At 34.7% G+C, this 26,537-nt stretch overlaps 2 protein-coding genes and 1 pseudogene across 2 annotated transcripts; 2 read left to right on the top strand and 1 right to left on the bottom strand.

Moving 5' to 3' along the window:
- Nucleotides 1-926: 926 nt before the first annotated feature.
- LOC131415655 (olfactory receptor 6C2-like) lies at nt 927-1,859 on the top strand. Its single transcript, XM_058557479.1, has one exon. It carries the CDS (start codon nt 927-929, stop codon nt 1,857-1,859), a length of 933 nt encoding a protein of 310 aa, XP_058413462.1.
- A 15,058-nt stretch (nt 1,860-16,917) lies between these two features.
- Nucleotides 16,918-17,856, top strand: LOC131415652 (olfactory receptor 6C2-like). Its single transcript, XM_058557477.1, has one exon. It carries the CDS (start codon nt 16,918-16,920, stop codon nt 17,854-17,856), a length of 939 nt encoding a protein of 312 aa, XP_058413460.1.
- A 6,476-nt stretch (nt 17,857-24,332) lies between these two features.
- Nucleotides 24,333-25,251, bottom strand: LOC131415654 (olfactory receptor 6C75-like; annotated as a pseudogene).
- Nucleotides 25,252-26,537: the final 1,286 nt, after the last annotated feature.

The following is a 26,537-nucleotide window of genomic DNA, read 5'->3' as shown; positions in this document are numbered from 1 at the left end:
TTAAATAAAGGTAGAGTAGAAAAGGGGGAAAGGGTTGGAGGTGGGATTGGTCAAGACAGGCGCTTCCTATGCAGTTATTATACAACACATGGTATATTATGTGAGCTCAACTACTGTAATCAATTAGCTTTATTAGAGGAAACACATGGGAAGAAGAGGATAGGGATGCAGAGTCCATGAAATCAACTTTGCATGTGTTCAATATGAGGTGTATGTGGCTGTACATAACTAAATTTCAGAAAAGAGATCACTACTAGATATACAGATAGGATTATGACATATAGATTCTATTTGAAATCAGAGGACTTAATGCTTGAACCCCGCAAAATGAATACACACATTATAGAAATTGTGACAGAAACATTATTTTGTTATTGGAGTTCAACATAAAATTATAATTGATTAATGGTTTTTGAGGAGCCTGTATAGCAAGCCCGAATTATTGTTTTGCAATTGTGTTTTATCAGGGACCAAGCTATAAGCTAAGGTAGGAGACTGCTTCAAAATAGACAATTTTAAGATTTCAGCTTCAAAATAGAGAAAAATGCAAGAGAGTCATAGAAAATGTTAATATTGATGACATAACAATGCGCTGTCAAGAAAACCAACTCAGAATATAGGCAAAAAAATTAAAATAAATTTGGAAAAATGCAATGGAGATATAGAATCTATAAATTACTGGATTGTGGCACAGTTAAGCTGATCTACAGGAAATTTCTCTTCAAAAACTACAGAAAGGATATTTACAAACTAAATCCACCAATATAGTAACAATATTAATCACCAAATTAAAGAATAAATTTAATGTGAACTAGTTATCTGCTTGACTTTGTCATTGGTTACCACTACTGAACTTTTGACATCCCTAAATTCTAATAAAATAATTGATTTTTTCATGAAGATTGGACAAAAATAAGAGGTCATATATGAGAAACCATTCAGTAACAACATTCATTCTCCTGGGACTAACAGATGATCCACAACTTCAGGGTGTGCTTCTAATTTTTCTATTTTTTACCTACTTATTGAGTGTAACTGGAAACCTGGTTATTGTCTCACTTACATTAGTGGATTCTCACCTTAAAACACCAATGTACTTTTTCCTACAAAATTTTTCCTGCTTAGAGATCTTATTCACATCGGCTTGTGTTCCTAGATACTTATATAACCTATCAACGGGTGACAAGACTATTACCTACTGTGCTTGCGCCATTCAAGCATTTTTCACTGATCTTTTTGGAGTAATTGAATTTTTTCTCCTGGCCACCATGTCCTATGACCGCTACATGGCCATCTGCAAACCCCTGCATTACACCACCATCATGAGCAGCAGAGTCTGCAGAAGACTCATCGTTTGTTGTTGGATGGCTGGCTTGGTAATCATACTCCCACCATTTAGCTTGAGCCAAAATCTGGACTTCTGTGACTCTAATGTCATTGATGGCTTTCTCTGTGATGTATCTCCCTTCCTGAAGATTTCATGCTCAGACACGTGGGTCGTTGAGCAGATGGTTATTGTCTGTGCTGTGTTGACCTTCATCACAACACTTCTTTGTGTCTTTCTCTCCTACATGTACATAATCAAGACTATTATAAGATTTCCTTCTGCTCAGCAACGGAAAAAAGCCTTTTCTACCTGTTCTCACATGATTGTGGTTTCTATCACCTATGGCAGCTGTATCTTCATCTATGTCAAACCTTCAGCAAAAGAATCAGCGGCTATTGACAAAGGTATAGCTGTCCTCACTACTTCCATCGCTCCTGTGTTGAACCCCTTCATTTACACCTTGAGAAACAAGCAAGTAAAACAAGCATTTAAGGCCTCAATCAAAAGAACTGTCTTATCTTATAAGAAGTAAAGGGATGCTAGAGTTGATGATTCAAGTTTTCATAAGAGATTGGCTTCCCAAAGCATATATCATTAAGTTCCTAAAATAATGTGTTCCTTCCAAATCTGAAGTCCATTAAATTAAATTTCTCGAAATCTTTCCTGTATCCAGCACTTCCCTTGCTTAATAAGGTCACTTCCTGCAAGTAAAACTCTTCTATTGATATTATGTTAATTGTTTTCTATAAGGGACAAAAATATCACACTGTATCCAGCCTTACAAAAAGTGCAAACCAAAGAAAATTTTTGGAAAATAAAGTTGATATTAATAAAATATGAACCATTTAAAAAGTTTAAGAGAAGGGTTCTCCATACCTCTTTTCAACTAACACACCAGTACATTGAGGAAATAGCCCCAGACTTGTTTAATAACAATTCATAAACAAAATGTCATCTCCAGAGAAAGGGACTAAGAAATTATAAAAAAAGACTGAGCACTTTAAACGCTTAAACTCTCAAATTTTATTCCATCTTCTTAGAAAAGATTTATACCATAAATATATAAATATTTATATAAAATAAAGAACATACATAAATATAGAATATACATTTATATATTATATGTATTGTAATATTTATATGAAAGAATAAAATATTAGCCAATAATTTCTGGAAAAATTTCTAAGAATTTCTCCGAGATAAACTCTCTTAGGAGGCAGTTGCGTTTCTGCTAAAATTAATGTGCAAATGCTATAAATTAAAAGCCAGTGGAATTTCTGGCCAGAGTTTCACTGTAGCTTGCACTAAAGTCCTACTCCTGAATGTACAAATATATATACACTCTTAGAACATTTGCAGTTAGATGAAGACCTTAAGAGACACTGCAAAGCCCTGTCCGTATCTTCTCACCCTCCTGCTGTGATGTACACCAACCTGACTGCCTGACTTCAAACAACCAGAAGACTCATAGGGCCAAAGACCTGTTTTCTAGCCACAGAGGCTACTATGCCCATCTGTGAGGCAGGTCAGAAGTACCTAAAATCAAAACCCCTCAGGAGCAGCACTCATCGGGTGACTGAGATGAATTGATGTATAAATATCCCTTCTCCCTTGACCCTCAAGTGGAAGAACTCTGAGGCATGTGCTTTACCCTTGTCTCCAGAGTTTCTACAGTAGGATGGAAATATCTGAGTGACTGTACTTGAGAATCTTGAACCCCTAGATTCCCCTGAACTCTCCTTGCTAGACAATCATAGCCTCCTCCTACTTGGAGAATATATAAAGTCCTCATTGAGGCAAATGCATTGGAAGATGATACATTTTTTCCTTGAAATCTGCCCTCACCTCAAATCATGGCTTCTATAACAACGCCTAGGATCAAGTCTCAACATGGCCTTGCTAGGGAAGTACTTTCTCTTCTATAGAAGGAAATTAATTATTCACCAAAATAACTAATATGTACTGCAGGAATCAAGATGACGCAAATAAGAATGGATTGTGAAGGTGCTAGATTTGAGTGAGGGTTAAATAAAACACTGAATGAGGGAGAGATTATTGATATAGGGCCACTCTCAGGTGGCTCAGCATTTAACAAAAACACCTGAAGCCAGTCCTAATGTGCTGCTAGTCTGACTCCTTAAAGCTTGGACACATTGGAGCCCACAGTCAATGAAGTGGAGATGCCAGAGCAGTTTTACACAGTGTTTATAAATGGTGCAAAAGTCTCAAAGAGTTAGGAATGCTAGATTCGATTTATTACCTAAAACCAGAGAACACACCAGCCATGAGAAGTGAAAGGAAATTCCCGTCACGGAACAAATAAGCAATATTCTAGTAGAGGCAATGCCAGCATCACCGGGAGCTTAGTGGTGGCTGTTTGTAGACCAAGGATTTTGGTGGGAGAGCCTGCTATTTGTCAACGAAGAGATTCAGAGTCTCAAAGGCCAGGCAACAGCACTTAATGGTCAAGGGCAAGGTGGACACCATTTTCCTAATTTTCATTTACCTGGGAATGGAAACCCAGGGTCTCTGATACGCAGAGGTCTTTGGCAACCTCTAATAGAGTAGGACTGAAATGGGCAGCGAAAAGGGTATTATTTGATCTATATAATCAAGAAGGTTCAAGAAGAAGGCTGAGGGAAGCCATCCCCATGGAAATTCGCAGTCTCTTACTCAGTGTCCATGCCTGAGCCAGTTTTCAACTGTCAAACCCAGCATTGAAGGAGGAGCCATGTCTTCTTATGGAAGGACATTGCAATGCCACCGAAAATATAGAGAAAAGTTTTCAATCCCTCCCCAAAAGAAAGTGTGGTCACTTCTCAGAGTAATTCTAGACCTGGGAAAAAGGGACTCCCAAAGTCTTTTTAGTTTTTTTGAAATTGATCATTCAGTTTCTGTTGGCACTGACTTTGACATCACAGGACACAAATGCTGATAGGGCTTGTTTGTTTGGAGACCAGGTGATGGAATCCAGTCTAGTCATCTTGCAGTGAATCCAATGAATCCACAGTCGCACCTACTAATCATGTCTCTGGACACTTAGTGTCTAAAAATCAGGACAGACACGTTAGTAACTGTCAGAACTCCTTATTTGTTCCTTGATCTGTGCATACAGGCCTAGCTGAAATAGGGACAACTAACAACTTTTCGCAAATTGTTTACCAAATGGTTCATAACCTGCCAGTGGGAGAGTAAATCAGTACAACCACTGTGGTAAACTTCCACTCTATACTCAGGTGTAATGTAGGGGTTAAATTTCATTTCCTCCTTCCCATAGGAGTATCCAATTGACATGGCATTATTTATTGAGTCTTTCCTTCCCTTTGCAGCTGTAATTCAGGTGATGAAATAAGTCTAGATCTGTTACTGGAATTTCTATTCTATTTTGCTGGCCAATTTCATTCTATTTAATTTTTCTTGTATCAATACCAAGACATCTTAATTACTGTAGCTTTATAATGTCTTGATATTTGTAGTAAGTCTTCCAACTTTGTTATTCTTCAAGATTATCTTAGCTATGTTTTGTCTTTGGCATTATTACCTAAATTTTAGAATCATCTTGTGAAATTTCTTAAAATTAAAGTGCTACAGTTTTATTGCATTATATTGAGTCAATAGATTAGTTTGGAGAGACCTGACATTGTTATAGAATTGACCTTTCCAATACATGACCATGGCATAACCCTCCATTTATTTAAGTCGTTTTAGTTTCTCGTAATAAAGTTTTTTTGTTTCCAGAACAGCAGTTTTGCACGTATTTTAATAGATTTTTTCTTTGATAATTAATAATACTATTTATGTCACAGTAAATAATATCATTAATTTATTTTCTTTTCATTTCCTAATTCTTCCTTGCAAGTACAGATACGCAATTTATGTTTGTATGCAACCTCAGTGACTTTACTAAAGTCTGTGTTTTATTTTAATGTTGTCTCTAGATTCATCGGGATTTCCTATATACACAACCTGTCATCTATGATCAATAACATTTATTTTTCCTTTTTCAGTTAATTTACCTTTTCTTTCTTTGGCCTCTTTAAACTGGCCAAAAATATGAATACAAGGGCCTGCCCGGTGGTGCAAGTGGTTAAGTGCTCACACTCTGCTTCAGCGGCCAAGGGTTTGGGGGTTCCGATCCCGGGGGGGCGCCAATGCACCACTTGTCAGGCCATGCTGTGGCGGCGTCCCATATAAAGTAGCGAAAGATGGGCACAGATGTTAGCTCAGGGCCAATTTTCCTTGCAAAAAAGAGGATCGGCATCGGATGTTAGCTCAGGGCTAATCGTCCTCACATACACACACAAAAAAAACATGAATACAGTGTGGAATATAAATAATGAGAGACATTTTTTTTCTGGTCTCAGGGGGATAGCTTTCAGCATTTTACCACTAAATATGGTATTTGATGTAGGATTTACTTTTACACTTAGGTTTTCTGCATCAAATTAAAGAAATTCCCTCTACTATAAGGTCGTCAAGAATTTTATGATAAATGAGTATTCAGTTTTATTAAATGTTATGTTTTTAATCTATTGAGATTAACATAAAGTTTTCATCTGTTTGTGTCATGAATCACATTAATTTGTTTTCTAATACCAAATCAATCTCAGGTACTTGGAATTAATTCAAATTGGTCTTAATGTAGCATCAATTTCGTATACACTGGATTTAATATGTTAATGCTTTTTTTGATTTGTCTAATGTTAAAAAGAGATTAACATATAATTTTAATTTATTTTCTTTAACTTGACTGGTGCTGCTATCAATGTTATGCTGGCTACATAAAAACACAAAAGGAAGTTTCTGTTCTTTATCTATGCTTTGGAAATTTTTGTGTAAAATTTGGTGTTATTTACTCCTCAAATTTTTGAAGATATTATCAGTGAAGCTAATTGGGCCTGGAAATCAGTTTTTGAAAAGATTTTGAATTATGTATTCAATTTCCTTAATAGATTTTTTAACACCTTCTTATGTCACTCTTGATACTTTAGGTTGGTCAAGATATTTTTGCATTTCATCTACATTGTGAAATGTATAGGCATAAATTTGGTGATAATATCCTATTATTGATTGTAATGTAGAATTTGTAGTGATGTTCACTATTTTTTATAACTGATTTAAGTAATTAGCAATTTTTCTCTTATTTCTCTTATTTTCTCTTTTTCATTCTTGTTTTGTCAACAATTTATTAATTTTATTAATATTTGCAAATAAACAATATTATTTTATATTGATCCTCTTTATCATATATTTTTCATATTTTATTGACTTCTATTTTGTTTAATTTTACAGCCTTTTAAAAAATATTGAAAAGCTTTTGCTCGTGACCTATAGATACAGTTTTGTAATTACATTTTTCAAAAGATGTAAAAATCACTTGAGCCCCAATCTATTAGATATAGTTTGTTTATTGCAGTATTCAAAACTAATAGTTTGTATTCTGATTTTGTTTTAATAAGATTTTTAAAGGAAGTTCTTAATTTTTGAAGTGTGGTCTTATTTTTCTTGTGTTTGTAAAAACTTTTGTTTCTGAACATTTTAGGGGAATAAATATTCATTACATATATTTCTTTACGTAGAATCATTTCTCTTATTAATATAAATATCTCTCTGATACTTTCTTGCTTTGATTTCTCTCCACGTTCATATTAATATTGACATAGACACATCCTTCTCTGAGCATTGTGTATACTGGTGGTGATGCTGTACTATAGTTTTGCAAGATGTTACTATTGGAGGAAAATGGGTGAGAGGTACGTGCATCTCTTTTATTTCTTACAACTGCATGTGATGAAAAATGAAATTATCATCAATTATCTCAAATAAAAAGTTTAATTAAAATATAAATAAATAAAAATAATTATTTAGTGGGATGGCTGTGCATATCGGGCCTGGAGGACACACTCAGGGAAAAATAAAGGGAAAGCATGAGTGGAAAATCAGAATAACTTTCTAGCAGTTGTAAAGAAATTCTTTAAATCACTTGCAGCTTCAACACCAATTAAATTTGCAACCCAGACAAGTATCTTATGCTAAAAGAGGGAACACTTTGCAAAGAATGGGACCCTGAGGTACAGCAAAGAAACATTTGGATAGACACAGATGAAGCTGGAAACTTAAGCACTGCATGCAGGACATTTCTTCCACAGAGGGAAATATTTCAGCTATAGTCCACATCCAGAGACAGGTAGGAGTAGCAGTAAGGGTTAGTTTCAGCTCATTTAGCAGAAAACAAAAATAGTATTTGCTCAAACACATTAAAATTTCGTTTTTCATCTTATGTAGACATCTGTACATAGACTAACAATCATGTGGAATCCAGATTCCTCTTATTTTTCTTATCCACCATCCTTAGTCTCTGTTTCCCAGTCCTAAGTTAACCCCATGGTCCTAGGTGGTTGCTGGAGGTCTAGACACAGTGTCCACATTGGAGTAAGCAAGAAGGAGAAATGGGAAAGGGGAAACATAGCACGTCCCAGCTCTGACATCATTTTAAGTCTTTTCAGAAATCATGCTCAGTACTTTAGCTCTTATATCAGTGGCCATAATCTTAGTCACACAGACACACAAGCTGTAAACAGGCTGGGTAGTATTTTATCTGGGCACTTTGCACCCTGAATAAAATGGGGGTTCAGTTGCTATGTATGAGAAAGGAAAATATTGAAGAGGAAAAATCAGTGTCTGCCGCAGCAGCCTATTAGGATATTCTTAAAAATTTTATTCTGAATATAGAGAGATATCTCCTTTCCTCCACCCAGCCCCTTTGCCAGACAAATTTCTCAATCACTCTCTGCCAACAGGGGGATGACAGAGAGGGCTGATGTGACTGGGCTCATCAGTCTGAGAAACCTCAGGAGCACTGAGTGGACTGAGTGGAAGGACAGATGAATGAGTAGAGGGACAGCAGAGACTCCTACTTCAGTGGGGGCAGCAGGAAGAGACTTCTGAGGAGCCGCTCCATCATTTGACACCAGGATCAACATGAGCATCAGGAGAAAGAACGTCCAGAAATGACAGCAGAAATAGTTAAAGAAAATTTTCACTGGCATTCACTGAGCATTAGTAAGTTCCAGCAAATCTTGAAAATGTCCAGGGACAGGCAACATCAAAACATCACCTCCTGTTTGTGGTATAATCTAATTTTCCCTGTGCTTATAAATATTTCTTTTTTGTATTTTTAGGGGAATAAATCTTCAATGTGTATATATTTGCCTGTGAAATCATTTCTGTCACTAATATGAAACACCTCTGTTACTTTGCTGGTTGATTTCTGTTAGTGCTCATATTAATGTTGAGATGGACGCTTGTACTCCTGTGAACATTTGCTAGTACAGTTTTTCCTGTTCCGTTTTTCATACTTTTACCATTTAATTTGGTCATATTTTCAACATTATAAACTACATATACGTGGGCTCTACATTTTTTTATTTTATATTATTTGCTTTTTCTTGCCAAGTACAATTTGAGATTCTCTAATTTTTAGCAGATGATGATAATACAATAACATGTAGATCAGGAATATAATGCTTTCTTATTTTTCACATTTTTGAACTTATTAATACTGGTTTATTTTTCACTTTCTGTTTACCACACTACTTGTGTCTCATTGATTGGGGTTTATTGCTTTCCTTTGCCTTCTGATTATGTGGATGATTTCCCTACAATATTTATTTCTATTCTGTATAGAAATATTAATTTGATTCCTGACAAACTTCAATTCTCTTATTGCATAAAAAAAGCAAATTGCTTCTCAATATTTATAGGATCATAATAATTGCGGGTAAAATACACAAATGAGAAAGTTCCATAGTAAAAATATGTTTAAGTGGAAATATTAAAAATTATCAGGAATGATAAATATCAAATTAGTATTGATTGTCCACTCAGAGCTGAGGATCACATTTGGGATCTGGTCATAAGTGGGAAGCTTAGTTCTATGTGGTAATTGACTTTTGCAAAAAAATTTTTATTCATGTGTTAATAATTTTGCAAATTGAATATTTTAAAGACTTGAAAATAGTAGGAATGATAATTAGAATACAAAATGCTGAATACAGTGATTGAAAAATATAATCAAATAAAGAATGATCAATATGTTAAAAATTTGGAACAAGAAATTTTTTCTAAAAGCAGAGATAGAGAGACAGTTGATAAATAAGAAATAAATATTGAGCTACGAAAAGATGCATCAATTAATTCAAATATCCATAGAGTGTACTATACAAAAGAAAAAAGTATAGTTAGAAAGAGAAATTCAAAGAAGTTATAGAGAACACTTTCCTGGTGGTGAATAAGGTTTTAAATACCTCGTAAGAAGCAAGATTAAAAAAAAAATTAGAAATGATTACCTAAACACATAATAGTAACTTTAAGAATAGTAAAAATAAATAGAAAAATCCTAAAAACTTGCCAAGTATGATTATCTACCAATGTACATATATTTAAAAAAGGGCACTTCATTGGAAAGCTTAGATACAAGAAGACAAAATTACTCAAGGAAAATTCTATTGAATTTTGAGAAAGGAACACGAGAAAGGAACCATTCCAGTGTGAGAGCAAAATCAACACAATTTAAGAAATAAAAGGACTCAAAAAGCTTAACTTTTTTTATTTGAGGAAGATTGGCCTTAAGCTAACATCTGTTGCCAATCTTCCTCTTTTTTTCTTTTTTCTCCTCAAAGCCCCCAGTACACAGTTGTATATCCTAGTTGTAGGTCCTTCTAGTTCTTCTACGTGGGACACCGCCTCAGTATGGTTTGGTGAGCAGTGAGTAGGTCTGTGCCCAGGATCCGAACCAGCGAACCCCAGGCTGCCGAAGTGGATCACTCGAACTTAACTACTGCACCACTGGGCCAGCCCCCAAAAGCTTAACTTTTATTATCACTGAAAGAATTACTAAATGGTATACTCTAGCAAGAAAGAAAAATGAATTAATCCAAGAGAGAAAATTTTCTATAGGGTAGCAGCAGTAGGGTAGTTACAAATATGAATAACACATTCTTAAATATGAAATGATATTGACAATAAACAGAAAAATAATTACCATCTCAAACTAAAACGCTAGACAATAGTATCCTTCCAAGAGGAGGAGGGAAGAAAATCAGGCTGAGTGACTTGTTGTATTGAGAACAAAGGTATAGATATCATCCTAGATATTGCAAGAAAAAAACAGAATTAAATATGGATATTAAAGTATTAAGGATAATACATACTAATATGAATGTACTTAACACTACTGAACTGTACCCTTAAAGTAGCTGAGATGGTAAATTTTATGTTATATATATTTATATATGTTACCAAAATTATAAAAAATAAAATAAGAAATTATAAACAAAAATGAAAAATATATATTGAGAGTAACCACAAGTAATACAAAAACACAGATCACTCCCCTTGAGAAGAAGTCCAACACAATGAGCAATGTTGAAAGAAAACTATTAAAGGCAATATTGAAATATTTAACTTTGTTATTAAAAATAACTTGAAAAATAGAATAGCATAATTCATTTAAAAGTAGATAAAGTATGAAGAATAGTTATGAAAAAAGTCTTATTTAGAAAAATATAATTTTTTTCTGAAACATAATATGTGATTGTCAAGAAAATCCATAAACACAACTAAAGACTAATAAAAAACTGAGAAAAATATTTGCAACATTCATAACAGTCAAGCTGTTAATATACATAGAAGTAATAACAATAATGCCCCCTTCCAGGAAATACTCTAAGCAGGCGAAGAAATGTATACAAAAGTGCATTTTGCATCACTGCTGATAGATGATTTAAAAAGAAACCACATGAATTTATAATAAAAATTGTAGAATCATATAATCATTTTGAGGTAGTTATTTTTCTATGATAGTGATTTTAAGTCTTCAAGTTTCAACTAAGATTGACTTCAAATTATTTCCAAAATATTTCAAAATATTTTCATAAAGAAATATTTCACAGTTTCTCAAATGATGATGAAGCTTTATAATTATTGAAGTAAAAGAAGTTTGATTTTTCAAGTATCAAAGTAATTTGAAAAAAACATGTAAAGAATGTCTTCATTCATAATTGAAATTTTAGGATTCAGGCCGTAATCTTGAATGGGAATTATAGGTGGTTGTAATTCACAGGTGGTACATCTAAAAGGTTAAAAGTAGTGGTGATTTCTGCCTATCTGATTGATGCCTTTAATATAACTGGGTTTCTGAGGCAATATATGTTATGAAATACTTTTCGTATGTCTTCTCCAGGTTTATCAGGGTTCATGAAGAAAATGTATAAAAGACATGGCTCAAGGTAAAAAGCTTCATGACGGAGATTAGAAACTATGTCAATAATTAATTCTCAGTATAGTTCCGAGCAAGGGGACCTGAACAAATGTTCTTTTATATAATGATGGTGGTGGACATGATATGGAGACACAGTGTATCAGTTCACGTTTTTTGGTGTAAGCAACAGAAAGCAATTCTGAGAAACTTAAGCCAGAAAAGAGATGTATTGGAAGAATTCTAAGGAGGTCCCAGTGTTGAAGGAGGAGCTGAACAGCCGGACCCCAAGAAGGACTGAATGAGGGCTGCTCCAAGGAGCTCTAGGATGCTGACGTTACATATCTCCACTCCAGTCACTTCCAGTGTGTGTCTCCACTCAAAAGTCAATCCCTAGGAAAGAGATGATCTAATTGGCCCATTTTGAATCATAGCTCTATCCCTGTGGCCAAGTGAGTAGAATCCCGTGATCGGAAGACCCATAAAAACCACAGAGGATGAAGAAGAGGCATTTTCTTCAAAGAAAGAAATGTTGGGTGGACAAAAGCAACAGAGGTCCACTAAAGACAGCCTCACTAACCCACCTCTACACACAGTCCTATTCCCTAACATCTCACTGCTCCTGGTTGCATGTGAATGTGGCTTCCTGTCCCAAGAGTTTGCCTCAGTCTGCTCTTTCCTCAGAGGCCTTGGTAGGCAGAATGCATCCCCTCCAATGATGTCCATGCCCTAGTCCCTGGAGTCTGGAAATGGACAACTTTGCAGATATGATTATAGACTGTAAAATGCAGAGATTAGCCTGGATTATCCAGGTGGCCCTAATGTAATCACATGAGGCAGAGAGATGGAGCAGAAGTTAGAGAAATCTAAGCACGAGAGGGACTCAATTCCCTGTTGTTGGAAGGAGGCCACGTGGAAAATATGATGAAGAATTCAAGCAGTCTCTAGCAAACATCCCTAGCAAAGACTGGCCTCTGGCTGACAGCCAGCAAGGACACAGGGATCTTGGTCCTGCAACTAAGAGGAGCTTAATTTAGCTGACAACCTGAAAGCCTAGAAGCGGGTTCATACCCAGAGCTTGGAGGAAGGAATCCAGCATTGTCAACACATTGTTTCAGTCCTATTAGGCTCAAGTGGAGAATCTAGTTGAGCCACACTGTGACCAGCCTTCTGACCAACAGACCTATGTAATAATAAATTTGTATAGTTTTAAGCCAAAATAAGGAATGTCTTCATATTTGTGATAATACCAATTAATATGAATACATTTACATAAAAGATGTCTGGAAGGGTGTCATCTGAAATGTTAAGTATGGCTATTACATTTAAGTTTAACTTTTCTATTTTTGATATCTTAATTTTTGTTTATAATAAATAGCAATTACTTAAAGTAAATATGTACAGAATGAGAAAAGGGGTAATTGTGTTCTGTTAGCAGCTATTAGCAGCTATAGATATTACTGAACAAAAGAAGGAAAAGACAGGCTTGCTCTTTATCTTTTCTTATTTTGTGTAAAAGCCCTGTTGAACATCATTGTAGAATCTTCAGTTCTCTGAGGACATTGTCCTCACTGTTGCGTGTTTCAGAATCTTTGCCAAAAGATGACACAAAAGATTCATTAATGACTTTGGAACCTAATACCCCTGGGACTTGTGTTTATTCACTTGATTTCATGTTTGACACATAAAAGAAACATCAATCCTGCTATTGTCACAAATTCTCATTTGTCTAGGAAGGTCCAAATATCATGTTTATCCAAACTAAAGAGAGCTCATGTTATTCCCTCAGGCCTTGAGGAGTAATAATCTTTCAAAATCTACAAATGCCTTGGTAGGAAACTCTTGGCCACATGTTAGAAATAAAATGATTGGGTAAATCAATGCCATCCCAGAGCTGGATGTGAGGTGAGTATGGGCCCATGGGTAAGAGTGACCAGCAGTCCACATACAAGCCAATGCAAACATAGTTTTCATCCTTCCATCTCTCAGGATGCTCAGGGATAACTAACCACTGAATGAAACCACTATGTCTGTGGTCTTTGAGAGACTTAGAACATTATTTTCTCTTAGAACCAGTGTGATATGTTTTACCAAAATTAGAGAGATGTGAATAATTAATTGAATTGTAGTTAAAAGACACAAGAGTTCATGATTTTGTATTGATGGAAGATATTGATAAGGCTGGGTTTGTGTGAAAATAAGTATCAGGTCACTTCAAAATAGGTGAAATGAAGGAGTTCTAGAAGCAATCCTGAATTAGAGATAATCTGCTGATATAATTAAGATCCCTGCACTCTTTGAAATATTCAGTTCTCTAAAAGACAAAAGAAGTGAACAGACATCAGTCAAACAACAGTGTCAACCTAATTTGAAAGATATTTAGGAATAAGGACATGGCCTAAAGTTTCCAGAGTTGTGTAAGCCACGAACAAGATGTCTTAAGATTGAAGAAGAGAGGTAAGTGTAATCTTTTTATATATCTCGAGTCTATTATTCTATTTAATTATTTTAGTTGCTTAACCTATTGTTAATATTTATTTGATTTATTGTTACTTCTGTGATGCTCACATTCTTGGGAGTGCCCCAGCTCATCTTAAAATATTAAACCAGGGTCAGTCCTCCATCTTTCTAATGGAGCCTGTAAATTCTGGAAGATTTACTATGGGAAACGGGAATACGGTGATTAGAGAGTATCTCCTACTTCTGCGGGAAAGGAATATTTTAAAGCAATCAAGTGAAACCACATAGTCAGTTAAGTGGGAGTTCTAAAAGAAATTATGTGGGTTTTTTTTTTCAATTTATCAATGGTCTTGAATAAGCAATGGAGCATAAAGCCATTTCAGCAGCTGTAGGTGTAGCTAGTTGATGTTGGCTGAGGAACAACCACAGAGAAGCTGTTGGTCCAAATCCAGAATGTAAGAGTCCTGAGTCTCTGGTGTTCATATGTCTCTGACAGGTGCACTGAGGGAGCGTGAGGAGAAACCATAAAAGGGAAGCTACTTCTCTGCCAAGCACAGTGAGAAGCTAAGTAACACTTATTGCCTTCACGCAGGTATTTTTTATGTGCTGAGTAGGTGGTCAGTTTATGGTGTGATTTCAGAGCCACTCAGAACATTTCCTCCATCAAACGTAAAAGCCAACAAGAATCCCCTCAATCAGTGTCAGGGATATGGCAAAAGGAAGAGGTGTCAGAGTAGTTTAAAAATTGAGTCCAGGTAATAAGTGATATAACTTGATCTAGGTCTGAGGATAAATATTATCTTGAATTTACTCTATATCTCAGACTTCTTCAGTCCTGTGGTTATTACATTAAACAAGAATAAAATCCAGTTTTCAACGAAATTTTTACATCCTTTATTAAACATAGAGTATGACAAAACGCATAGAAAGGTCTTGGTGTGGTTTGGGAGATTCAGAAAGATTCCTCTGAAAAATCTAAACACTGGCACAGAGGAAGGAGTCACTGAAAGGCAGGTATAGGTGAGAATCAGCAAACGGATGGAGTTAGGAGGGCAAAACAGAAATAATTCCATGAAAACACTTTCAAGACAGGGAGTCCATGTAAGACGACCACCACAATACCTGTCTCTCACTAGAGTGTGTTTTTAGCGTCACTCTCCACAACTCCACCACCAGCAGACAAACAAAACTTCCCCATTATGGAGGCAGGGAAACAGCAAAACTAAGTGAAAGTGCCTGCAAGGTCAATAAAGTAAAGATAGGACTAAACCAAGAAACAATATAGCTGTATCTCAGTCATCAATATATGGCAATATATGCTGACTTATGGTTTTAGAATAGTGAACAAGGAACAAGACAGGGTTAATAGAGACACAGACGATGAGGCATTCCATTTTGAAGATGTGGCCTTAGAAGGAGTGTGACATTGCCAGGAACAGACTTCTAACATTCAAAGAGATCACATCAAAAATGCACATTTTGACATTATCAAATTTTAAATGCTAAACGAGAGTCATGGGATTGAATCAGTTCCCCATAAAACAGATAGAGAAGCAGAGGAGGAGTTAGGGGTGAAGTGTGAGCAATATCCATGCTAAAAAGATGAGTAGGGAAAGAGATAGTCATAAAGGAGAGACCAGAGGGGCATAACCCACACTAGAAGGGTGGATATCATGCAGACAATGTAGCTAGAACATCCTAGGAAGAAAAAGTGATTGATAGTGACAAAGGAAAAAAAAAAGTGCAAATAAAATGACTACTTCAATAAACTTAAAGAAATAAAAGGTAAACTTGCCAAGAGTAGCTTCAGTGGAGTGGGGTGTTCTGAAGCCTTATCAAAATCAGTTGAGAAGTTGGTTGGAAGTCAGGAATTGGAGAAAATTATTAGAAGCTAAGGATAGAAATCACATTGGAGAATGTACTTAATGCTTATAGAGCAGACTATAACATCAGTGACTTGATCACAAGGAGTCTAAGTGTTTCATATCAGATTAAATTATAAAATATTAAGGACAATATTCTTCAGGTGTGTACAGAACATTTTCTCACCTATTAGTGAATTTGGTATGTATCAAAATGCTCTCTGTATTCTGCACCAAAGTAGATGATTATTGAAAATCAGATAAAGGCATGAACAATATAAGAAAGTCATGTCTTAAATTGATCCAGGAAAAAAAGCTTCAAGCAAGTAATGAAACTGAGTAGCATTTCAGTTACTGATAAGGGAAAAATTCTTAGACAAAAAGGAAACAGTAAAGTTTATGATCTCATTGCTCTCAGGGGAACAAATGCACTATGAATAAATCTATTCCAAAGTGTAAATTAAAAGGATAGTGTACATTTTGAAAAATATTATGAAAAAATTATGTTTTACTTGGACTATGTTATTTAAAGAATCCCTAAAATATTAATGTTTTTTTCAAATGACAGTCATCACCATTTAGTAGACTATAAAATCAATTTGCTGATATTTCTATTTAATTTTAACGAGATAAATTAGAATAGAAAACATCAGAGAGCAGGGCAACTAAGAGTTAGTATTTTATTGAAATTTTGTTTTAGATATATTTGAGTATGTATTTTTGTGTGTTTCTGTGTGTGAGTGTGTACACTGGACTGCAATATAAAATGTATATCTTATCATATGTTGTAATAAAAAATGTTTGAAAGCCAGATTTCAAACCTATTAAATGATATGTCAGTAGAGCTGAGAGTATGAATTTTCTGAAATATTCATTTCAAGTAAAACAAAATACATGTGAAATTGCTTCACTTTTCTAAAATTCCATTATAAAACATTTTTCCCACCCACTTCTGGAATCTTATCTCCCTCAGTTTTACATGCAAATTGGGCAGGAGTTAGGAGCCAAGAATGAAAAATTATACCTCACTAACAAGTTTCATCCTCCTGGGATTGACTGATGACCCTCAACTGCAGATTCTGATTTTTATATTTCTACTTATCACATACATGTTGAGTGTAACTGGGAACCTGACCATCATCATCCTCACATTAGTGGATTCTCACCTTAAAACTGCCATGTACTTTTTTCTCCAAAATTTTTCCTTCTTAGAAATCTCATTCACTTCTGCCTGCATTCCTAGATATTTGCACAGCATATCAGCAGGTGACAGGACTATTACCTATAATGTTTGTGCATGCCAGCTGCTTTTTACAGATCTCTTTGGAGTAACAGAATTTTTTCTCCTGGCCACCATGTCCTTTGATCGATATGTAGCCATCTGCAAACCCCTGCATTACATGACCATCATGAATCCCAGGGTCTGCCAAAGGCTTCTCTTCTGCTGTTGGATGACCACTTTGTTGATCTTATTCCCACCTCTTACTTTGGGACTGGACCTGGAATTCTGTGACTCTATTGCCATTGACCACTTTGCCTGTGATGCTAATCCTATCCTGAAGATCTCATGCTCAGATACATGGTTCATTGAGCAGACGGTTATTGTCTGCTCTGTGTTGGTCTTTGTCATGACTCTCCTGTGTGTGGTTTTCTCCTACATGTATATCATCAGAACAATTCTAAGATTCCCCTGTGCTCAGCAAAGGACAAAAGCCTTTTCCACCTGTTCTTCCCACATGATTGTGGTTTCTATCACCTATGGCAGCTGCATCTTTGTCTATATCAAACCTTCAGCAAAGGATGAAATGGCCGTTAATAAGGGAGTATCAATACTCACTACTTCCATCTCCCCCATGTTAAACCCAATTATTTATACCCTGAGGAACAAACAAGTGAAACAAGCCTTTAATGACTTAGTCAAAAGACTTATATTACTCTCAAAGAGCTAGGGCAATGTTGGAATCAGGATTCCTAAGCATCTTTTCTTCAGTTTCTATCCTATTTTGTCTTTTCCTGATCTAGATTTGGCCTTCCATTCAGTACTGACCCTGATCAAGTCACCTCTTGCAATTTCCTTATAAGGACCAACCTCTTTGAGAATGATAACCTTTATTAAGAAAATACGAGAATAGCTGTTTCAGGAAATCTAAGTGTGACCTTACTCTCAATCTTTCCTTACCAATGCTGAAAGGATTTGGAGATTTATCATAAAACATTGGTGCAGTAGTGCACATCATTCCTCCAAAAAAATCCTACTCAAATAAGACGAGAAATAACATTAAAAATAATCAATATTTTTACTAAGTGTAGCAAAATAAACCCTTCAAAATCCTGAAATATATTTTAAAATAAGCAGTAAGTAACAATATTTAGGATTTCAAAGGAGTATTTACTAATAAAGAAGCTTTAAAGTCACAACATTCACATATTTTACTGAATGGATCTAATCCGAAATAGAATTTAAATATTGTCAAAGGGATATGAATTAAATTAAAATGAAGAGAGAAATGCACTGGTAAATTCAAAGAATTAAAGCCTGCATAGAACTTTTATAAAACAGAAGTGGTGATGGTCTACCAATTGAAAATTAATGTTGAATGTATGCAGAGTATTTAAACTAAACAAATAGATGGCACCAAGTCCAAGGAAACTAATGGGAGAAGAGTGACAAATAAATAACCAGCAAGCCAAATATACAGGATGTAGAAAAGAGAAACAATGTAATATGAATAATAATATCAACAAAATGATTTGCTTGTTTAAAATGAAAACGTTAATTATCTCAAGAGTCCAAAATATGCACCTAATGTTATCTTTCAAAGAAAGATCAGCGTTTAACTACGCGTTAAATTCTTCACCAACTTCCACTTCCATGGTCCAATATTAATACTTTTTCAATCCTTCCTCTCTTACTTCAGGCCACTGCTCACATCACGGCCACTGTAGGCCAGAATTTCTCCTTCATTTTTCAACTACCCAACCCGCAGTGTCCTCCAGTTTAAATGACATTCCCACAAGGAATCTTTTGCTGACCTCATCTTACTCCACCACCAACAGGACCACCGAGCCTGGGTCAGTCCGCCTCATCCACACTGTGTCATCACTTACCTGCTGCTCCCATTATTCTTACCTGCTGCAATTTCCTTTCATTCGACCTTATTCTACTCTAGGTGGTGGACGCCTTAGAGAACGTCTGTCATACATGTCAAATTCCAAATGCTTCATGCCTGACACCTAGACAAGTATTAGTTATGTAACAGATAATCTTCCAACATGGTGATTTGATACTTAGGACAATGCAGAATGAGATTTTTTTATGTGAAGATAAAAAATACAAAAGTAGCATTTGACGTTAATCTGTGAACAAAAGATAAAAGAAAGGCATCGCTAATAGTAGCTCTCCTGTCAAAATATTTATGCTTATATTTCTGAATGGAATAGTCAGAATGAAAGCCAAAATTTATTGAAAAATTTTAATACTGATAAACTTGAAATTAACTCTAAAAGTTATATTTATAGTCATAATTTACCCTGGAGAAGTGTAGAGAAATCAAAGTTTAGAAAAGTGAACTATTGCTAGCAAGTGGTAGAACTAGGATTCAAAACCAGTTTTCTTGATTTTTGAAAGGAATGATTTGTTCAAGTAAATGCATCTGTTCCTCCAGAGGCATGAAGATGACTTCAAGGAACATCCAAGAAATACCTACCAGTACTAAAATTGAGCAAGTTTTATATGATAAAAAAATGTACAAAGATCAAAGCAAAATATAATGCATTTATACACATATTGATTATGACTACTATGTTAATAGTAAGTGATATTAATTATTATAATTAGATAATACACTATAAAAACTATAAGATTAAATTTTTAAAAATCAGATTACCCGTATATAGAAATAAAAAGCAAGTAGAAATGGAAAACGAACAGCAAGGGAAGAGGAAAAATGAAAAAATGGCCTTGTAATCTGGATCTTCAACCTCACTGAGAAAAACCTGCCTCCGGGCATTTTTCTTGGTGTTAATCCTCTGTTCTATGACAGAGGTTCCTACTGTGAGCCCATTAAGACACAAGATGGCCCTGGATGGATTTCTCAGAATCTTAGAGTGCTTGAGAGACAAGTTCTCCAAGGTCAGTCCCCAACTAGGACCAAAAAATGTTTCATTGCCGTCCAAATGTCAACCAGACAAAAGCATTTGGTCAAATATTCTACCTTATGGCTATGGTTTAACTTGAGATTTCCAAAATATTTATCTTCTTTAATTCTTTGATTCTGCCATAACCTATGCTACAAATCCATCAGCTTAAATCTAGGAGATACATATATAGTTTACTTAAGATTTAATCTTTGCTTTGTTCTTTATGTGGGAGTGGCTTAGCCTACCTATACCAGTAAGATGAAGGATGTAGAGTTCAACTTCTGAATATCAAGTCCTCAGTGATATCAGTTCAGATTTCTGCTGTCACACCGCTGATTTCTGAATTCTTTAACCAAAAGTGAGAGATCACTTTCTACACAAGCCTGGTTTATCCTCTAGGCTCACAGCTCGGTCATATATATAAATGGTACTCACAATATTAGTTTTCTAAACCATAACATGACCACTAATTTGTATTATTTAATCACACATTTCCTCATTATGAGTTCCAAAGAAATAGAGAAATTGGCACAGGAGTCAGATGAGTATGAATAGTTGCTTCACTCATGGTAAATGTAGATTGGAGAATATGGCTAAAATGAGAGAGTTTCCTTAATCTGGCCTGATTTACCTGCCAACTTAGAAGCCAAACATTTCTAAAGTCATTAGGCAAGGACACTCTGCCTTAGTGAGCTAACTCAGTGGTAGATGGAGGGAAGAGGGCAGCGGGCTCACTCTACAGTGGCCAGCCGTGAGTAGTGATTTCATCTCAATCTCAAAAAGCAAACAAATTCGTAGAAAATTATCCAGTAATCTAAGTTTTTAAGCCATTCTTGAATTGGAATTTTTAAACAGTCACAAAAGGAGACAAGATACAATAATTCACAGACGTGTACCCATTGTTCAGTTTCCATATTTATCAACATATTAACATTGTTTTTCTCTATCACCTCCTGATCTTTTATTTTTTGGCTGACATTTCACCTTACAGCATTTGACCCATAAATACATTGTATTTCACCCACAGGTTTATCAATAGGCATATCTAATTGATAAGAAAGTTTTCTTTTACCTACCATCATGCCATTACCCACATATCGATATTATCAATAAATAATAATAGATTCTCATATTCCACACATCACATTTGATTGTTATGTTGCTTACAACTTTTTTGTATTCCCTTACAGTCCTTGCTTTTTCTTGCATTAATTGATGGATAAATGACATCATCTTCAGCGTATAATGTTCTTGATGATTTAGCTGATTGCTTCCTTATGGTATCACTTAACTTGTCTCTCTATCCCACAAATTCCTCTTACAAATTCATTAGATTTAATTATTGATTAGATTTAGATTAATATTTTTGGCAGAGATAATTGATAGGTGAGACTCTATGCTTTCTATTGCATCATGTCATGAGCCTTATCGTGTCTGCTTGACCTACTTTTAGTGATGCACTCTTTGATCAGTATGTTCAGATATTGTCAGCCTGACATTTCTATTATAAACATCTCCATCAATATTTCATCAATGGTTTTTAGCACATACTAATGCATTGTCTAGAACCATTATTACATTAAGAGGTCCAAACCATTGTTTTCTTTTCTATTTCTGTGAATTCGCACTTCTTTGATAAACTATTTGATTACCTGAAATACAGTGTATATAGGTAGACAAGATAAACATTTGGTTCCTTCCCTCCTTTATCAATGTTCTGGGGTAGTAATTTGATGTCATAGCAACTTCCATTGGTGATCAATCAATTTCCTTTTATAATGCTATGCACTAATGGATTTTTACGTATTTGATGTGTTTTAATCCATTACAGTCATTATTATATTTTTATGCTCAAATTGTCCCATTTTAGTCCAGTTGGTAGGATCCAGATTGGTTCCTGTGTCCTCATAGGATATATTTGCTTCCTTTCCTTCTGGCACTATAAGATGCTCCAGGCTCATGTTGTATGTTTCCTACCCCTAGCCTAGAAACATCTCTTTCTCCAAGAAGCCCTGGTTCCTCTCAGCGGGAAATAGTATTTAGAAACTACACCCTGTTCTCAGAATGGCTTACAATCTAACATGAATAATGGGCCCCAATTAGTGCCAAGGAATTTACACCATTTAATTCTACCGGTTTGGTTTCTGCCCTTAGAAACTGCACTCAGAAAATAGACTCTCTCTTCATAGTTCTACTTATTAACCAGTGGCTCAATATACTAGATATATATGCAAAAATTATTGGCTGCTATTTTTTCAATAAATTTAAAGAATGTGCCCATCATATAATAACTCATGGACTGGACTACTTTAGGTATAAGTATTCTACTCCTATATAGTGTTTATATCACATTTTTATTTTCAGAATTAATCAACTATTTGACTGTGAATACACAGAGATATTGGAATCACTACCAGAGCACAAATACTTCATTTTGCCTTATAATACTACCCCACTATCACTGTATGTAGAAATGTTCATCTGATGATCAAACCTTCAGATCTACTTGCTATAAAACGCATATTTGTCCTAGCCTTCCTAGTTTTAATAGCCTTGGGTAGCTATTTTTTCATCAAATTGTGTCTTCACTTCTAAGAAAAGCATGAATATAAGTATCTTCTTTATTCTCATGATGATTTAGTAATCAATTTTGGAATAATTTTAGGAAGTAGCTAAGTATGTCAGTTATTTTTTCTCAGAGCAGCTACATATAAATACTCTAAACTTTAGAGCTCTGATTTTGACATGAATTCTACAATATGTCAAATTTGTAGATTCTCAAGAGAAATATTTTGCACCTTATCTTTATTATTGACTTAGATATAGGGTTGTAGCGTGGAGCGGTTTCAAACTCGTGTCACCATACGTACTTTCATTTTTGTTCTGTTATTAGAGCCAAATTTGTTGACCTCACATAATAGGTTTCCAAAAATTGAACAGAATAAATGTGAGAACTATTCTTCCCTACTCTCAGATACTCCTATAGACCAATTCAAAATTCCAAAGAGATATATAGGAGATTATGCTATAAAAGCAAATAATAGAAATTAAAAAGCAAAGAATTTTATATTTTTATATAAACCAAATTTATACTGGATTTTAGAGGAAGTTCAATATCTTATATCTTGCAGAGACTCTGAATTTGACCTCTGGCATTCATTTGATTTTTCCTTCAATAAATTGTAAACATCATTACTCATCTTTGAGAATTTGCATTAATGTGTTTGCATTATCGTTCCCAAATTTCTTTTGTTCAGTAGCCATACTTTACATTAAAATCAACTTGGTTAACAAAGAGAAAAATATCCTACTGACTCCACTGACTTTGAGGATTTAGCCTGTATCACTATCATTACCAGTAACATCACCAAAAGCTTAATTAACTGGAACAGAAGATTCAAGTGCAATTTAGCATTATATGGGGAAATGATTGCTACATACAAATAGAGAATGCTTTAGATAGAAAAAATAGCTTTATTTAATCACAAAAATTTTGTGGAAGGCGTAAAATATATCTTAGGCTTTGAAGTAAGGCAATGAAATAATTTCTTACATTATTATTCAATTCACTGGCATAGGTAGACATTCTCTCAGAAATTCAAACTGTAGAATTTAATTAAAAAATTTTTCAAGTTGGTGTCAGATAGAATTAGATTGCTACTTTTTCTTATTCATCACAACACAAGGATCAAGATTTATTCTTATCTTACTAAATGAAAAAGTATTTTGTCAAATAAATTATTATAAATTATATCTTACATTGACTCACTTTAAAATTTGTGCAATCTGATCAAATTGTGCCAATACTGCTCATTTTTTACAAATAAAACATGACGCTTATGAAACATAGTATTACCAACAGCGTAAACCTCCACCTATAATCGTTGAACTAGTTTCTTGAATAAATAATTGATTTTGTGATTTCTTTTAAATAGTCATTTCTGTGCTGAAAATATGATTCCAGATACAAATATTCCATTTATATACCAAGTTCTGGAAAAGCATCTAACATGTAAGCTCATACAGAGCCTCATTGAAAACATTTCTTTCATATAATATGATCTGTGAAAAATAATCACATTTGAAATTCTGCATTTCTGAAATTGATAAAAGAAGAGGTTTGTAGAATAGATTTCAAGCCAGAAATAACAGCATGGAAGGAGGCCAAAAATTGGCTGAAATTACTAATATACTCTGAAAATATGTACAAAATAAGACAAAGTAAACCATGATTAAAAGGGCAACATTTTAATTCATTTTTCCCTTCATACTTTTTAGGATTTTCTCATTTGTTTAAAGCAAATAAGTGTTTCTGGACCATGTCTTTAAAGGCCTATTTCACTTGCTGGTTCCTCAGGGTATAAATGAAAGGATTCAATAAGGGAGCAACCGAGGTATTGAGCACAGCGACTCCTTTGCTTAAAGTCACTCTCTCGTTTGCTGATGGTTTTATGTACATGAAGATGCAGCTACCATAAGAGATGGAAACGACAATCATGTGGGAGGAACAGGTAGAAAAGGCTTTGGTCCTTTGCTGAGCAGAAAGGAATTTGAGAATTGTCTTGATGATGTAGCCATAGGAGAGAATCACTAACATCAGTGTGACCATTAGTGTCACCACTGCCAAGAAGAAAGGCATTACCTCTAGGAAATGTGTATCTGAACAAGAGATCTGCAGAATGGGAGAAGAATCACAAATAAAATGATTAATGACATTGGAAGCACAGAGTTCCAATTTGAATCCTAAGACCACTGGAGGAAAGATAATCAGGAATCCAGTTACCCAAGAGCCGAGTACTAGTCGGTAGCAAACTCAGTTGCTCATGATGGTGGTGTAATGCAGGAGTTTACATATAGCCACATAATGGTTATAGGACATAGCTGCCAGAAGGTAAAATTCAGTTACTCCCAAAAAGATAAAAAGAAATAATTGAGTCATGCAACTCATATAGGAAACCTTGGAACCAGGAACCTTGGAATAGAAGCAGTTGTGAATGAGATGTCTAAAAAGGAGAAATTCCGGAGGAAGAAGTACATTGGTGTCTTACAGTAGGGATCCAGCAGAGTGAGAATGATAATGGTAAATTTCCTGTCACACTCAACATGTGGGTAAAAAATAGAAAGAGGAAAATTACAACCTGCAACTCAGGGTCATCTGTCAGACCCAAAAGAATGAACTCTGTCTGCATTGAATGGTTCCTCATTTCTCTCTTATGGGTTCTATCAAAGCTGAACAAGAGTTAAAAAAAAAAAAAAAAAAAGAAAAAAAGGATGTCAGTGTTTGCTACTAGAGTCAATAAGAAAGATTAAGGAAGGAGAGAGAGAAGCTAACATTCATTGATCATCAACAGTGTCTGGAGATTTGCATAATTTTTCCTATTAATATCCACCCTCTTGGAGTAGAGTATTACCATCCACACTTTTTAGAGAAAGAAATTGAAGATCAGATTAAAGAATTTGTCTGGAGTGTATATCTAAATCCTAGCTGTCTAACAGAAAGCTGGTGAGTTTTTAACCAAGATAAATGCCCAAGATACAACACAGACAATCCGTTTGAACACCTTGGTTGAGATCTAGGCATTTGTATTTCTACAAAGTATGCAAGTTCATAGCCAAATGAGAAGTATTGTGTTAGTAATTTAGCTGGAAATTGAATCCAAAGCCTTTTAAATACTACACGTTTGATCTTTTTAACTTTGTTATGCTGAATGTTCATTACAAGGTATTAGCATTGAGTACATGGATAGATTTTAAGAATGTTAGTGATTTCATTTAAATTCTATGGAAATCGTGTCTGATGAGGGCGCACATCCCTTCTTTTTAAAGAAAGAGCGCATAACACAATATGCTTAACACTCACAACAATATATATCATTGCTTCATGAGTGGCAACTAATAAAATAATTGAAAATCCAAGCCGATTAGGTGCCAAATCAGAACATAAAAATCATAGATAGGACCTGAAAATCATAGATTGTAGTCACAGCATCTTAGAACAAAAGAGATTTCATAGATCATTTGTCCAATCTTGTACATAAAGCTAAAATCCTCTCTACAAAATTAAGGAAGGTATTTAGCCAAATTTTACTTTTAAAGACTGCAATTATGATAATTGATAGACTTTAAGAATAACAAAAACTTTGGAATATAATTAAATAAAAATAAAAAGGAGAAATCATTCTACAAATTCAAAAACATACAAACTCTTGTAACCACATTTTAAATAGCAGTTTTCAACTCCCTAAACACATTTTAGAAATCAGCTACACTGTTTGTAAGACCTATATCAAGAGTTTTTCTTCTTGAGAATGTTTTGCTAGCAATATTGTGGACCAGTTGAACTATTTCCATATGAAGTTCACGATTAATATGATTCCTAAGAGACAAAAAAAAAAAATACACACAAAACAGAAATAAATCAAAAATTGCATTTCTTCTTTTTTAGAATTATCTTTGTCTGTGAACTTTGGACTGTTGGTGATGACTCTCT

Source organism: Diceros bicornis, chromosome 17 (assembly GCF_020826845.1).
Source record: "Diceros bicornis minor isolate mBicDic1 chromosome 17, mDicBic1.mat.cur, whole genome shotgun sequence".
Classification (NCBI taxonomy): Eukaryota; Metazoa; Chordata; class Mammalia; order Perissodactyla; family Rhinocerotidae; genus Diceros; species Diceros bicornis.
Note: the sequence above shows the minus strand (reverse complement) of the source record. Positions and strands in the feature narration are given on the sequence as shown.

Excerpts from the sequence above, each read along its gene's own strand:
- LOC131415652 (XM_058557477.1), top strand. The coding sequence starts at position 16,918 with ATGAAAAATTATACCTCACTAACAAGTTTCATCCTCCTGGGATTGACT.
- LOC131415655 (XM_058557479.1), top strand. The coding sequence starts at position 927 with ATGAGAAACCATTCAGTAACAACATTCATTCTCCTGGGACTAACAGAT.